Source organism: Vombatus ursinus, unplaced genomic scaffold, assembly GCF_900497805.2.
Source record: "Vombatus ursinus unplaced genomic scaffold, bare-nosed wombat genome assembly UNPS02001287.1, whole genome shotgun sequence".
Taxonomy (NCBI): Eukaryota; Metazoa; Chordata; class Mammalia; order Diprotodontia; family Vombatidae; genus Vombatus; species Vombatus ursinus.
Window position 1 is genome coordinate 15,753,892 of NW_020941065.1, and position 15,380 is coordinate 15,769,271.

A 15,380-nucleotide genomic window follows, 5' to 3' on the forward strand; every position below is an offset into this window, starting at 1 on the left:
TAAAAGTTAATATAGACAAACAATTTTAATTTGGTTTAAAAAGGGGGGAGGGGGGATCCAAATGACCAAAATCAAAATGTAAAAGGAGAATTCACAAGAGAATTCACAAGAGATACTGGATTGCTTTCTTTTTTTTTGTTTTGCCTGACTTTTTGGGATTGGAGCTATGGTTTTTCATCACAGCTCCCTGGAAGGAACTTTCTTTACCAATTCGGATCAGCACCTTCTCTGAAACTTAAGGTCTTAGAGAACTAAAAAGAGCACAGATACTGAGTGACTCACCTAGGGGTGTGCATGTAATACATTTCAGAGGTGAATTCAGGTCTTCTCAACTCTGAAATAAGGTCTCTATTCAGTATGCCATGATGCCACTCCTTTACAAAATTATATGGTGACAAAATTGATCATTATTTATAAAAATAAAAACACCTAGATTATCAGAACAAGATGCAGACATTTTAAATAACTCAATTTGGGAGAGAAAAAAAATAAACACGTCATAAACGAACTCCCAAAGGAAAACAACCCAGAAACAGATGTATTTACAAATGAATCCTAGCAAACATTCAAAGAAAAATTAACTCCAATAATACACAAACTGTTTGCAAAAAACAATGGAAGAAAACACTCAACCAAATTGCTTCAATGAGCCTAACATGGTCCTGATAGTCCAAGCAAGGGAGGGATCAAGCAGAAAGCAAGCCAGAGATCAGCACCTCTAATGAATAAGTACAAAAATACAGAATAAAATATAAGCCAACAGGTTAAAAAATATATTGAAAAGATCACACACTATAATAAGGGTGGATTTATACAAACTTACAGGGCTGGCCTGACATTTCAGAAACCAATAAATAGTCCGTGTAACAGAAACAATTAAAACCACATGATTATATCAATAGATGTAGAAAATGCTTTCAGGGGCAACTAGGTGGCGCAGTGGATAGAGCACCAGCCCTGGATTCAGGAGGACCTGAGTTCAAATCTGGCCTCAGACACATAACACTTATTAGCTGTGTGACCCTGGCCAAGTCACTTAGCTCCAGTGCCTAACCAACAAAAGAACAAAAACAAAAGCAAAAAATGCTTTCGACAAAATATAACGCACAATCACGATAAAAACACTTAAAATAGGTATAGACAGACCTTTCCTTATTATGGTAAGCAGCTAGTATCAGGGCTAGAAGCCCTTCCAGAAAGACTAGAGCAAAGTTGGATGCCTAGTACCACAAGATCAGATAAAAAAAGTGAGGAAATAATCACGGGCAAAGACAAACAACAATAAAATTGCTGGGCTGTGGAAAAGGTCTCATTTTGCCTTGAAGAACCCTAGAGAGTCACCTAAAATTGAACTGAAACGGTAACTTTCCTAAAGTAGCTGTGTATGAGCCTCACCAAACGCATCAGCCTTTCTGTACCTTGCTAAGAAAATACAGCAGGAAGAGATAGAAAAAGAAATTCCATTCAAAGTAACTACAAAATAGGCAGTAGACAGGTGGAAGTCTACCTATAAGACACACATACTCAGGACTTATGCAAACACCACTAAAAAACACTCCTTATGGAAATAAAGCTGGAATTCAATTGCAGAGATATTCATTCTTCTTAGCATTGGTGATAAACCATTCAAGAAACCATTTTGGAACCATGTCCAAAATAAATTGCATATGTGGTGATATAACTAAAAAGGCATATGCCTCAAAGAGGGAAAAGTAGTCCTACTGAAAAATTATTTATAGCAACACTTTTTTTATTACAGCAAAGAATTCCTACAAGTTACGCTTCTTTTAACGTAGGTCCAGAATTGCATTAGCTTTGCTGGCAGTGGTCAAGTCACTGCAAGAACTTGCAGTCCACTAAGACCCCCAGATCTTTTTCAGACACACTACTGTCTAACCATATCTTACCATTTCTTTTTTGTTGTGAAGTTGGTATTGAAACTCAAGTCTAAGATTTGACATTTTAAAGTGTCGCTTGAGCCGAGTTTTGGTGGAAGAGAAGGCATCTGAAAGGCAAAGTTCAAAGTGGGAGTATGTTCCCGTGGTGGGGAGTAGTTTGTGGGTCAAGCAGAAGGCACAGCAGGCAGCTGGTCTGGCCAGGACATCAAGTCCACGAAGACAAGCTGCAGGAGTCAGACTAGGGGAGGCCTGAAAGCTGTAGCAGCAACAGTTAAGGATCAGAGCAAGGCCTCAAGAAGAGCACTGGAGTCTGCAGGGGTGCTGAGCAGCCGTCTCTTTTAGCCGCAATCACGACCATCAGCCCAAGAGGGAAAAAGAACCCGTGCACACTGGTAAAGTGGGTGAGGGTGTTCGGTTCCCAAGGTCACGTGCATAGTGCCCACAAACAGCATCCAGAATCTAGCATCGGAAGGCTCCTTCAGACAGGGAGATCCAGCCTCCTCATCGGGACATAAGAAAATGAGGTCTGGATGAGCTCAGTACCTTGTCCAAAGTCCTTCAGAAAGCATATATTAGAGAGAGATTTACACCCAGGCCCTTTGTCACCCAAGTATAAAGAGAGAAGCTGTGCGGTGCAATGAAGTTCTCTCAAATATCCCAGGAGGAAGAAGAGGGCAAGAAACGCTACAGACACAACGCTGCTTCTTTCTTTAACGTTATCCAACGATTCACAGTAATGCTTCTTTCAGCTCTAAAATGTTATAATTTATTCTTTAAGTTAATAAACGCTAATATTTATATAACACTTACTATGTGCCAGGCATTGTCCTAAGCGCTTTACATTTATGATCTCATTGGATCCTCACAACAACCCTGGGAAGTAGGTACTATTATTATCCCCATTTTACAGATGAGGAAAACGAGGCAAGCAGAAGTGAAGTGACTTACCCAGGGTCACACAGCTAGAAAGTGTCAGAGGCTAGATTTGAAATCAGGTCTTCCTGACTCCAGGCCCAGTGCTCTCTTCACTGTGCCACCTCCCTGATTTTTAGGAATGTAGCCTAAGGAAATAGCTATTAAGTCAAAACAAACAAAAACTCCTGAACACTCCTCTGTTACTCAAGAAAATAAAAAGCACTGGATTTGAGGGTCAGAAGACCTGGGTTCGACTCCAAACTATCACTTACTTACAATCTCTGGCTTTGGAGGAGGCACATAACCACTCTGAGCTGAACAGGATGAGAGAGCATGGCATTATGGGAAGAATGGAGGAGCTGGGAGTCTCAACAGCTCTGGTCCAAGTCTGGCTCTAATAATGTAGTACCTGTGTGACCCTAGGTGAGTTCTCTGGCCTCAATGTCACCTCCAAAAGGAAGGGGACGGATGTACTCTGCTGATCTCAGGGATTCCACACAGCTTTGAATCCATAGGACTAATCGATTCTCTGGAATATGTCAGTTCTTCATGCTGTGTGAGTATCTATCCAAGCATGAAGCCTGAATGTTTTCTTAAGCTTTCATCTTCTGTCAAATGCAAGAAGCAGGCCAACTTTTGAGAAAGCCACATTAAGCAAACAAAGCCAGAAGATGAGAGCCCAGGACTCTTTCCACATGACTCTTCTCCCATTCATGCCCATCTCTTCCTGCTCTCAACCCCTAAGGCCATTCCATGGGCACAATACACACCTTGTCCCCTCACTGAACCAGATCTTTTACACTGCCCAAAGGGCCTGAAGACAATTCTATACAAGAGGTAGATGGACATTCACGTACTTACTGAATTGAATTTCATAAAAGATTTTACAGCCTGGCTTTTCAAACTTCTCATTCCTCCACAAAAATATGAGAGAAAAAATACAATTTGAACAGCACCAAAAACCCCAGTGTTCCTGTAGCTAGCTACGTGGCAGTTATATTTAGGCTAAGTTAAAATTAAAGCAGGCAACTAAAAAAATAAACTGACAAGCAAATACAGGAAAGCAAAAGTAAGAGCAAACGTCATCTGGTTATCAAGAGACAAGATCCCCTGAGTTCGAATAAGAAGCCAAGAGAAAAATCCCAAATCCAAATCATGAACCATCACAACATAATTCCAATTTCAACCGTAATGTCCCAAGGACTAACCAATTGTGAAATCCCTCCAAAGTGTACTTAAAGTAATTTGTATTTTTATCAAATTCCTTCAATTTGACATCTCTAACTTGAAATGAAACCCAAAAGGTCAAATCATGCTTTTAATTTAACAACACATATTAGGTTACCCTAAGGTATGTGAAAGAGGCCTCAGCAAAGTAGTGTATACTCAAGCTACATAACGTAACCAAACAAAAAGCTCTATGTTTAACTGGCATGGAGTGCAATCAGTCTGTCTAATCCACCAGCTCTCGCCTTTCAGAACTGTGACAAATAAATGTACACAAATGTGATGGGAAATGTTTTTCAAAAGTAAATCCTATGGGATACTAAAAACTCAATTTCCCAAACTACAATGTTCTCACAGCCTTTTATCGGATGTCCACAGCACACATTTATTTCTCGCCCCTTAAAAATCTGTCAGGGGAAGCTTCGATACGCACACATTCCAATGAGTTCCAGTTCCATTCTGGCAGCAGCAGAGCCTTTCCCAGCACAGACACGTGGCTCACACTCTCCTCAGAGCGGACCAGTTTTAGACAATTGTCTGAATGCAAGTTTTCAACTCCTGGCTTGCCGAGAGAAAAGAGTAATTACAAGTTAAAAATAAATGATGCCCCGCTGGGGTCGTTGCCAGCACTACCTGGAGGTCTAGAGACATGAAATTACTGAAAAGATGAGAAGTGTGTGGCCCGGAACTTTCCAAGAGGGACCCGTTCAAAGCACGGCATTTAGAACTGAGTAACCCACAGGACACGAACTATCGGACACGACATTCAGCACCACCAGCCTACGGACACAGCCAAGCTAGATCTACGCTGCGTTCAGTGCAAGACATTCCTATTTTGGTAAAAGGAACTAATGAAGGCAGGCCAAGAATCCAAAGCACGTGCAAAAACCACTGGGCCATTCCTCCCACCCATGTTCCCAGACTTTGTTTTTTGATAGATCATATGTGTTTTGACATTGGCCATACCATTTAGGGGCAACTGTCATTTTGAAAAAGGACCCTCCTCCCCAACTCCCCAAAAAATTCTCAGCTTTTTACTGACGATCAAATACATGAGTGGATAGAGTGAATGAGTGGATAGCCTAGTGGATAGAGCCCTGGTTCTGAAGTCAGGAAGATGCAAGTTTGAACCCTTTCTCAAACACTTACTACCTGAGCCTGACCCTCAGTTTCCTCATCTACAAAATGGATAATATCACTCCCCCCCACAGTTTCATGATATCAAAGCAGACTGCTCTTTGTCCTTTTCAAAGAAGACCAGTGACATCCCGGGATGGTCTTGACTTGTGCATGAACTGGATTTAAGTAAGGCAGAGGTACACAAAGTCATCAGCCTCCCTCTCTTTCAAAGTCATTTAAGTCCAGTGGCAAGACAAAAGTCAGGACAAGCGGCAACGGTTCGAGATGCAGTGGGTGACCTTGGCATTGTCAGTGTCCGACCAAGCTTCAAGTGCTTCACGGCACCTGCTTCTCAGAGTCTTCATGGCCGTTGACAACAACTGTTCTCATCCACCCATTCCACATGCTTGAGGTGTTTTACCCCACTAACTCACTGATGGGTTGGAAGCCTGTCTTTAACTTGATTTAGCCTATCTGTTGAGATGGTTTTGCCGGGGTGGGGCCACTGCACATGCCACAGCTTCCTGGAGCCACAGGTGAGAGTTGGGTGGCAGGTGGGCACTATAGGTAAGTTAAGAAGCCCTGAAAAGGGTTTGGCAGCCCTTACACCAGAGGCGCCAGTCCTCCTGTAGCACCCAGATACTCATATATGCACATGTATACAAAGCACCTTGGCAGACCTTGAATTATCAGATGAATGCAAACTACTGCTGCCATGATTATACCTGGAAAAATCTCTTTTACAAAGAGTGTATCTATTTCATCTGCGTCCATTATTTAAAAAGTTTTTAAAATTGATATTTTTACGGTCTAAATTTCCTCTTGTATTCTCCCCCACCCCCTTCTCTAGAAACCCATCCCATATTACAAAGACTCTCCAGTCCTTCTCAGCCTGGTAATATCCTCCAGGCTCACAATATCAGGAAAGAGTGTTCACTGTTGGGTGGTCAGCCCTGCTCTCCCAACCCATGCCCTGTAAAGAAGCTGGACCACCAAGCTCTCAGCTCCTCTGGAGAAGGCAGAGTATAAATTCAAGCTGTAAACTGGCTCTGGTGACAATATAACTGCTGGCATACATCCAAGTGGCATTTCAAACATGATTTTAAGTGAGGGGGTTGGAGGTGATGAAAGAATCTTCAGAAATGCTAACTTCTGTTTCAAAATTAAGGTTTAAAAAGGTTTAAAGGTTTCCTGAGTTTCTAAGGGGGTCTTAAGGATGGGACTGAAAAATCACTAATATGTACTATATGCAACAATCTTTGAAAGTCTTAAGTAACCGTATAAGTTTGAGGACCCCCTGATTTGGGAACTCCCTCCTCCAGCAGAGACTGCAAGTTATTACCATCTTGTCAAGTAAAAGAAGGAACAAATGAATAATGCAGTGTTACATCTTAGTTCGTCAGTCTTAGAGAAGTGCTTGAAACACATAAAGGCTGAGTGATGCATGACAAGTAAGGACTAAAGGCAGAATTAGAATCCAGGTCCTCTGATTTCAAGCCCAGCACACTAGCCACAACACCACACTGCTTCAGCAATATGTTATACAAAACAACCACATCACACTTATCAGATTGGCCAACATGGCAAAACAGGACAATGATAAATGTTGGAGAAGATGTGGGAAAATTGGAACACTAATGCATTGTTGGTGGAGTTGTGAACTGATCCAACCATTCTGGAAAGCAATTTGGAACTATGCCCAAAGAGCTATAAAATTGTGCATACCCTTGGACCCAGCAATACCACTTCTAGGGCTGTTTCCCAAAGAGATCACAAAAACGGGAAAAGGACCCACATGTACAAAAATATTTATAGTAGCTCATATTGTGGCAGCAAAGAACTGGAAATTGAGGGGATGCCCATCAACTGGGGAGTGGCTGAACAAGTTGTGGTATATGAATGTCATGAAATACTATTGTGCTATAAGAAATGATGAGCAGGCAGACTTCAGAAAAGCCTGGAAAGACTTATGTGACCTGATGCTGAGTGAATCACTGTGTGATGACTGACTCTGATAGACTTGGCTCTTCTCAGCAACTCAATGATCAAAGACAACTCCAAAAGACTCACGATAAAAAATGCTATCCACATCCAGAGAAAGAACGATGGAGTCCGGATGCAGACAGAAGCAGATTATTTTCTCTTTTTTTTCTTCTGTTTTGTTTTGTTTCTTCTTTCTCGTGGTTCCTCCTATTGGTTCTAATTCTTCTTTACGACATGACTAATGTGAAAATACGTTTAATAGGAATGTACATGTAGAGCCTGTATCAGATTGCACACTGTCTTGGGGAGGGAGTCAGAGGAGGGGGAGAAAATTTAAAACTCAAAAGGTTATAGTAGTGAATGTTGAAAACTAAAAATTAATTAATTATTTTTTAAAAAGAGAGGAAAAAATGTTATATAAAACATCATATACACACATTAAAGTGTTATCACTTCAGCAGAGACTTGGAAACAAAGTTTCTCATTGGAGAGACTCTGGCTATGCCAAATGCGGCACAGAAATGTCATGGAATACTACTACTCCATATGCAACAGGGAATACCACGAATACCGAGAAACATCACAGGATCTACCAGAAATGATGCAGCGCCAAGAAAACGACAACAACGGTGAGAACAAAGAACCTCCACAGAACGACGAAGGGGCATGCCACGAACTCACAAAGAACGAAGCCAGCCGAGAAAAGAGCCATGAGCATCTCCACTCTCCCTCTGCAGAGGTGGGGTGCACACAGATTGGGGAGGGGACTGCACCCATTTTAATGTACTGATCTGTTTTGTTGATTTCCTCCATCTTATCTGATTTCCTTAAAAATATTCCTTATTATAGGGGATGGCTCTCTGAACAGAGGAAAGGAAAGAACACTAGAAGAAACTTGATGATGTAAAAAAAAAGACATTCAAAAAACTAAATTTGTGAAAATGTCATCCTTTAGCTATATACCCAATCCCGATGTGGAAAATATACCAATAACATGGAGCTGACAAGAACAACAAAGATGAACATCTAAGAGCCAAAGGTAAACTAAGGCTCTGAAGGCTCCAGAGGACACAGAAATAAAGCTATCGCTCGTCTCAGTTCAAAGCCCCTCAGAGGCTCCCCAATCTAACCAGCTCATGACAACTTTCCGACCCTGCCAATCCAGGTCTCCCACTGTCTGACCTCCAGAGCCCTCTCTCCTCCAAGGCTCAGCTCAGCCCAAGAGCCTTTCCTGACTGCCTCCCCTGGGACTTTCTCCATCCTCATGGCACCCAACCCCGTTCTGATTTGTACTCCAGCTATTCCTGTCCATGTCTTCCTCCACGCATGCTCCATCATGGTCAGGAGGCGACCGTGGGATCTCAAAGGCCACGTAAACCCAGAGCAAGCTTGGACAGGTCCCACCGAGTTGACCAGACTTTCCGTAGGGGCTAGTGACTGACACCTGTTGTGATGTAGGGAGCACCCACACCCACGGAAGCAGACCTCCCAGAAGATTCAGTATTGCCCCTGGGTTTTATCTTGTCTTGGTATTTCCAAGGTTTAGCGCTTTATAAACACTGGGTAGGATGAGGCACTGAATACAATGTGAAAAATGTTACGTTTCTTCAATGTCAATAGACCCCATGTTTCACTGCTGAGTTCCAAAAGACATACTTTAAAGCATATCTGAAAACGCAGGCTCTAAAAATAACTGTGCTAAAAAAGTCAGCTCTACAATATGGTGCTTCAAAAGGTCTAACAAGAAGCAAATGTTTGAGCTGCTTTCCTAACACCACCTAGATGATGCGGTTTCAAACAGGTCTGAATACATCAATTCAAAGAACTTCAGACCCTGCAACAAAACTAAAAGATCATTGGAAACAGATGGCACCTCCCCTAAAGGGAGTGGCAGAAAATGTCCATTTATGTTTATATTTTTCTTCTCCAACACGGACCCCAGGGCCTAGCCAATAACTCCGATTACTGCTACTAATGGTAAACATCGCTAGGGGGTTTTAAGCCTTAAAATGCACTTTACCTAAGTTATCTCCTCTGCTACTCACAGCAATCCTATGACCTAAGTTCTCATTCCCATTTTACAGACAAGGAAGCAACAGCTGAGAGAAAGTTAAATGACTTGGCCACAGTCACGTCTTCCCGACTGCAGCAGGCACCGAAGAAAAGCTTGCTGATTGATCTGGTACAACCCTCTTGATCGTACTGAGGAGCAAAGTGGTTTGCCCAAGGTCACACGGCTGGTCAATGACAAAGGTGGGCACAGACGCAGGGTCTCTAGTTCGGTGCTCTTGGCAAATCTTCTCCCTGCTGGGCCCTTAAGGAGGACGAAGGCACCAGTCTCCATGAGCTCAGAATTGTGGGCATTCTCCTTGCCAGCCAGGAGTCCTTTCTATCATTGATTTCATCTCTGGAGGGATTTCATATCACTGGATTTTTTGCCCTAAGATCGTACATTTACAGCCAAGAGGCCTTTGAGAGAGCACTTAAGCTTATCCTCATTTCAGAGCAGAGAAAACAGACAAGCAGTGAGGAGCGATGTGTCTCAGGTCTACTGAGACTCCAGTGTGGGTCATTCTGTACCCCTCACCAATCTGAGTCACAGGGTGTCCAGATCTCCTGTCTCCCAACCTCATGAGCCCCCACCCTCAACAAGGAGCCTGGGAGCACGCTGACTGCCACCACTGCTCCCACTGGCTGCCTGCAGAGCAGGGAGGCCCTCAAGCCAGGGCGCGTCACTGCCTCCTTTCATGGCTGATGAAAGGTACAGGTGATGAACACTGTGGTTTGTCAGAATTCTGCTTATTCAATTCAGACAGTTACCTATTGCAGGCAAAGAAAAGGGCTGGTTTCAAGGTTCTTCCTCACCACATAACACGCTACAGAATGACCACCACTACAGAACCAAAGACTCAGAAAATACAAACGGCCACACTTGGGTCCAGTGATGTCTTCGTTTAATTTAGTGAGATTAACTGGCAACCAGAAAGTGTCCCATTTGAGGTTTCTGGGAAAAGCCACAAACACAAGGCTTAAAGACACAAACGTGGGGGAATCCTCACTATATAGAAAGGCACAGAAAGGCACTGCCAGGTATAATCACTGTCATCATATTTATCTAAATGCAAAGCTAAGATCCCAGATGCTTGGAAGATAGTTGGTTTAAATGACCCAATTTAGGAAGCTTGACTAGACCACAAATAACATTCAAAGTAAGATGCTCACCCATTTAAAAAAAGAAAAGATGGCTTCTTGCCTCAACTGAAAGAGAAACAAACTTGGAAAAGGCAAACGTCAGAGCCAGGAAACCTTGGAACAGCTGCCTTGCTCCCTTCCCTGCACACAAGGAAACGGGAAAGGGCTTGGTAGCCATGATGAAAGGCACATGAGTATCCAGTTTTGCCCTTAAAGCTAACCAGGTGACAAAAGTCACTCTGATCAGCCACAGACCACAGACCGAAGCTCAAGGGATGAGGACAGAGTGAGAGAAGCACACCGATCCCCTTTTTAAAAGTCAGTGTGTGACAGCCCAGGTCACTGATCGCGCAGAGGTTGAGGGGTGGAGGTCTGGCCTTGAGGCCCACTCGGGTTTGCCACCAAGATTTGCTGTGCGATAAGGAGCACAGCACGGCCTCTCTGATGCTGTCTCCTTACCTGGACACCACCACCCTCACTGAGCTTCCGTGAAGAAAACACCTTACCAACTAAAACACTATGGGCATGCCCATTAAAGGAAAAGGCACCTACATAAATCGTGAACCAATGCTGCCACCTCCCTAGTCAGGTGCTTGTCATTTCCCTAATGGACTCCTCTGAGAGCCTCCTTCTTGTCTCTCCGACTTGTCTCACCCTCCCCTCCAAACCCACCTCACTGCTTGAGTGATGATATACATACTCCTAACGCCCCCATCTGACCACGTCATCCCCCAGAACCCAACCCCGACTCTTCTGCCATTGATACTAAGCGCCCATCACAACACGGCTCTGGCTTCCCTTCCCCAGTTTCTCATGCATTTCTCCCCTTCACCCAGGCCTCAGGTCCTCACAGGTCCCCGGGAGGGCCTCTGCCAGCCTGTCCTCATCCCTGCCACACAACTCCTACGTGGGGGCTGTCCTGCTCTCCAGAGCTGCTCAAGCCCCCTCCCAAGGGACTCTGTCCATATTCTGCACGAACTCACATGCATCCATTTTATCTTTTGTGGGAAAAGACAGCTTCATGTTTCTCTTCGTGTCCCTAGCTCCCAGCACAGTGCCGGGCACAGCAGGTGTTTAATAGAAATGCTATTTGACTGCTATTTATGTTTTCAAGCACAACATTCAGTTCATGAACTTGACGTTTTTTCCTCCAGTAGAGCTGCTGCTGGTACAGCCACAATGAACAAAGTCAGTGATCAGGGACCCAATGCATATAATGAGTGTTCTCTGGCCCAGAGAATGGACTGCCCAGCTCACACTGGTAGGCAGAGGGTCCAACAGGCACTCAACAACGGCACGCCACTACTGAAACTGGAAATTATCCCTCATGACAGAAAGACAGCTGCAACGATCATGAAATTCTTCATTCTCCTAAGGATGGAACTAATCCCATTTAAAAAAAAAAACCTTTAGGCACTACAGAAAATAAAGCAATCATGACTGCAGCTCAGCTTGGGTCTCTTTAACTATAAACTAAATATTTGATATGTGCAGTCCATGTTGCTAAAAAAAAAAAGGGTTGGCACATGAAAGTCAGTATACTGGACCCAATTTTATGCCTGACTGATTACAAAATTGGAGATGAGTTCCTACACAAAAAATTAGGACAACCAATGTAACAGCAATCACACTAGATAATGTGACACATTTTTTCAAGTACAGATTTGAAAGGAATTGATAATTTATGATAAAATACATTAATATTTAAACAGTCTCTGAGAGTCTCAATGTCTCAGTCTCACAATCCTCTGTTCTCTGTTGCTCATTTGAAGTCCTATAAATTATTTGGCTAGAGAGGCCAGTATCTGTGAGACTGAAGTCTTTAAAACGTGAGTACAGGAGAGCAAGTGGGCCCGCTGACTGCTCCTAGCGTGGCCTTCTCTTTCAAAGAAGAGCCAGGGCTTCCCAGTGACAGCCTTCAGGCCTGCTTCAGCATAGCTGGCACAAAGCTCAAAACGAGTGAGACAGTTTCAAGAATATGTTAAAATAAATTTAGGAAAATGTGTGTCTCCTCTAACTTACAAATAACAGAAAATCCTACATAGGAAATTGCTGATAACTTTTGAGCAAGTCTCTGGTTCTAATTTGTACAAGTCGTTTCAAGAAAACATCAGTCTGAATTTTAGTAACATACAGACTGCAGATGGATAAGGTTTTATTCCCCCAATTGTACCACCTCTTACCAAACAATGCCAGGGCTAGTCTTGGAGGCAGCAGCCTCGAGGCAGGACTAGAGACTGTCTGTCAGACAGAGAAGGAATCCATCGGGGGGCCCAAGCTCTCCAGAGACACATGGCTTCTTTAATAAGCCACCGCACGAGTTATTTGCTGTAACATCACAACAATCCCTATTTTCAAGCACCAACTGGCACCTAGACACATACTATTTATAGGTGGCCTGAGAGTGGCTTAAAAACAGGCAGATGAGTTGCGAAATAAGCCCTGATGGCAGAAAACCTGCTCTGGGCATTTTTAATTACAGGGAGTATTTACATCCTTTTCTTGTCCCATGACCAGAAATACATAAGCATCAATCCATCCAAGCTTCCTTTAAGGCTGGCCATGTGACTCAATGGGCACTCTGAAATACGTTAAATTCATAAGGCAAATTCAAACAACTGTCTTAATGCTCCTATCCCCTAAGGCTTAGGTGAATAAACTAAGATCACGCTAGTCCATATTACCTCTAGGCAACCTGGGCACCTCCATCAGGATGCCCCATGGACACATCCCCAAATGGAGCTCCTTTTCTTCCTCCTACCAAACCCACCCCTCCAAACTCCATCCCCTCAATCCCTGACAAGATCACCACTGTTCTTCCCCGGAGTCATTTCCATTCTTTCCTCTTTTACACACCCACACGCCCCCATGCTCCTAACAAGTGGTCTGTGGCCATCTGCCCTCCTTTCAGGGCCTCATCCTCTGCCACTGTTATCAACTGCAACAGCTTTACCTGAAGGAGGGAGAGTGGTCAAGAACATTAGCTCTGATGATGACAGCCTCCCTGGGCCTCAGTTTCCTCACACGCACTGATGCAAGGGAGACTTCCAGCTCAGATCCATGATCCAAAGGTCCCTAATCCATGCTGCACAGCTATCAAGTTATCGAGCCTGACTGCATGACTGCTATGTAATACGGTCCTCAGGAGGGTCCCTCCTGCCTCCAGGATGAAGCACTGGCCAAGGCTTTCCCAGGTGCCTTTTGCTTGCCTTTTGCGCTACCTGATTATCACTACTTGTCCTGAACTCTACATGCCAGCCCTGGGGGCTCCCTGCTGGCTCCCAGCCCCTGCTCTCCCTGCCCCCTCCATGCTCTGCACAGTCCACCTGACTCCTCCGAGCAGCCCAGCCTCACAGCCCCACGGGCAGCGTTCCCTCTCCTGACTCAAACCTTAAACTGTGGACATGCTTCTCTGTCTGCCAAGGAAATGGACCCTCCTTGGGGGCAGGGATTAGTTTGTTTTTGCCTCTGGATCTTCTGTGCCCAGCAGTGCTGGCTGGGTCAGAACACTAGTCCAACTAGACACAAACATTGGTTCCGACAGCTAAAGAATAATTAATAAATGTAAATAAATGAGGTTCTTTGGGCAGACAACTTATTTAGCATTTGTCAAAGGCTAACCAAAACATAAATCTGCAAGGGAAGAGTTTCGTTGTCCAGTCAGTGTGAACCCCGCCCTCCCAAACCCAGCTTTCTCCAAAGGGTGCTGCACTTAAAGTGGGTTTGGGGCCACTCCGGTTGTTACTGGGGGGCTGCCCACATGCTGACTAGCTGGATAGATACATCCACTAGCTGCTTCCAGGGAACCAAACTCCAGGGAGCCCATTATATTTTTCCCGTAAACACCAGTCCCTTCTCAAGATTTACTAACTGCTCAATCAATGCTCTGTTGCTAAGAACATCCATCAGCACCCTTCGGGGACTGTACCTTCCAGTTGGGTCCCAAAGGTCCTCTCTTGGTCTTCACCGACTGGAATAATGCTGGGTCTTCATCTGCTTTATAATCCTGCCAGACAAACATAAAAGTCCACGTTATGGAGACACACTGGAAAGAGGACCGGGTCTGAGAATCGGGGCTCATGTCCCAGCTGTGTGACCCGCCCTTGGGGGCCCCAGGCCTCTCTTCAATCAAGAAACAGGACAAGCCTAGAACAACATCAGGGTCTCCTCTAGCTCTCAATCTGTGAACTTCTGAGTCAGAGAAGAAAATCAATGAGAAAACATCTAGTCACCCGGCAGCCCCCCAAAGGAACAGGCTGCAGCCATGTAGAAGAGCTCCCCAATATGTGAGGACAACAAATGTTTTGTTAGAAAACCAGGGGGCCCTCCCCCACATCTGGGGGGCACATTTTTTCAGCATCATTCCATTCTGATCCCTATTAAGGCCACCATCAGCTATGTCTCTTACATGCAGACAGAGAAGGAGCGTGTACTCAGCTAGAGGCTGGTAGCACCCAGGCTTACAGAAGCAGGGGCCTCCTTGGGCCTCAGGCGATAGGGCAAGCTACCTCCCCGACAGTCCAGGGACTAGAGAAGCTGCAGATGTTGGCAGGCTGGCACCCCTGACCTCAGAGACAGACTCGGAGGTGGACCGGGAAGCAACGCTTCTGGACTATCTCAATCACGCTGGAGAAGGGCGTCACACCAACAATGCCACGGCCCTGCCCCTACGACCAGGGGAGAGGAAGAGAAACACTCAGCAGGTTAAGGAGTTCGTCTGCTTCACTCTAACTGCTGAACTAGCTACTAATCACCAGATAAGAAACAACATTCCGAGCAGTAAACTGCTGATCCCAGGATGTGTCCGGTGCCCAGAGGCCTCTCCTCCACGCATCAGCTGGAGCTGGCTGGGGGGCAGACTCTGGGAGCAGAATGCTGACTGGAAGCCCACGGCATCCCCACTACCGTGCCTGAGAGGACGATACCAGTCCTGAACACATCATGGGCCTGCTGACCACACACATGGAAGAATCCTTCCCCTTCCTCTAACCCAAAACAATGACACAACCACTTCTATCAATCAGCACACGTTTACTGAGGACGTAC

The 15,380-nt window shown here is 44.7% G+C and overlaps 1 protein-coding gene across 3 annotated transcripts in view; it reads right to left on the reverse strand.

The window, feature by feature from the left end:
- Positions 1-15,380, reverse strand: part of PITPNB (phosphatidylinositol transfer protein beta) — an 83,655-nt gene that overhangs the window by 13,068 nt on the left and 55,207 nt on the right. For all 3 annotated transcript variants that reach the window (XM_027864311.1, XM_027864320.1, XM_027864329.1), the window contains exon 8: positions 14,263-14,340. In XM_027864311.1, the coding sequence (XP_027720112.1) occupies positions 14,263-14,340 (78 nt within the window). The remainder of the gene's footprint in view (positions 1-14,262; positions 14,341-15,380) is intronic.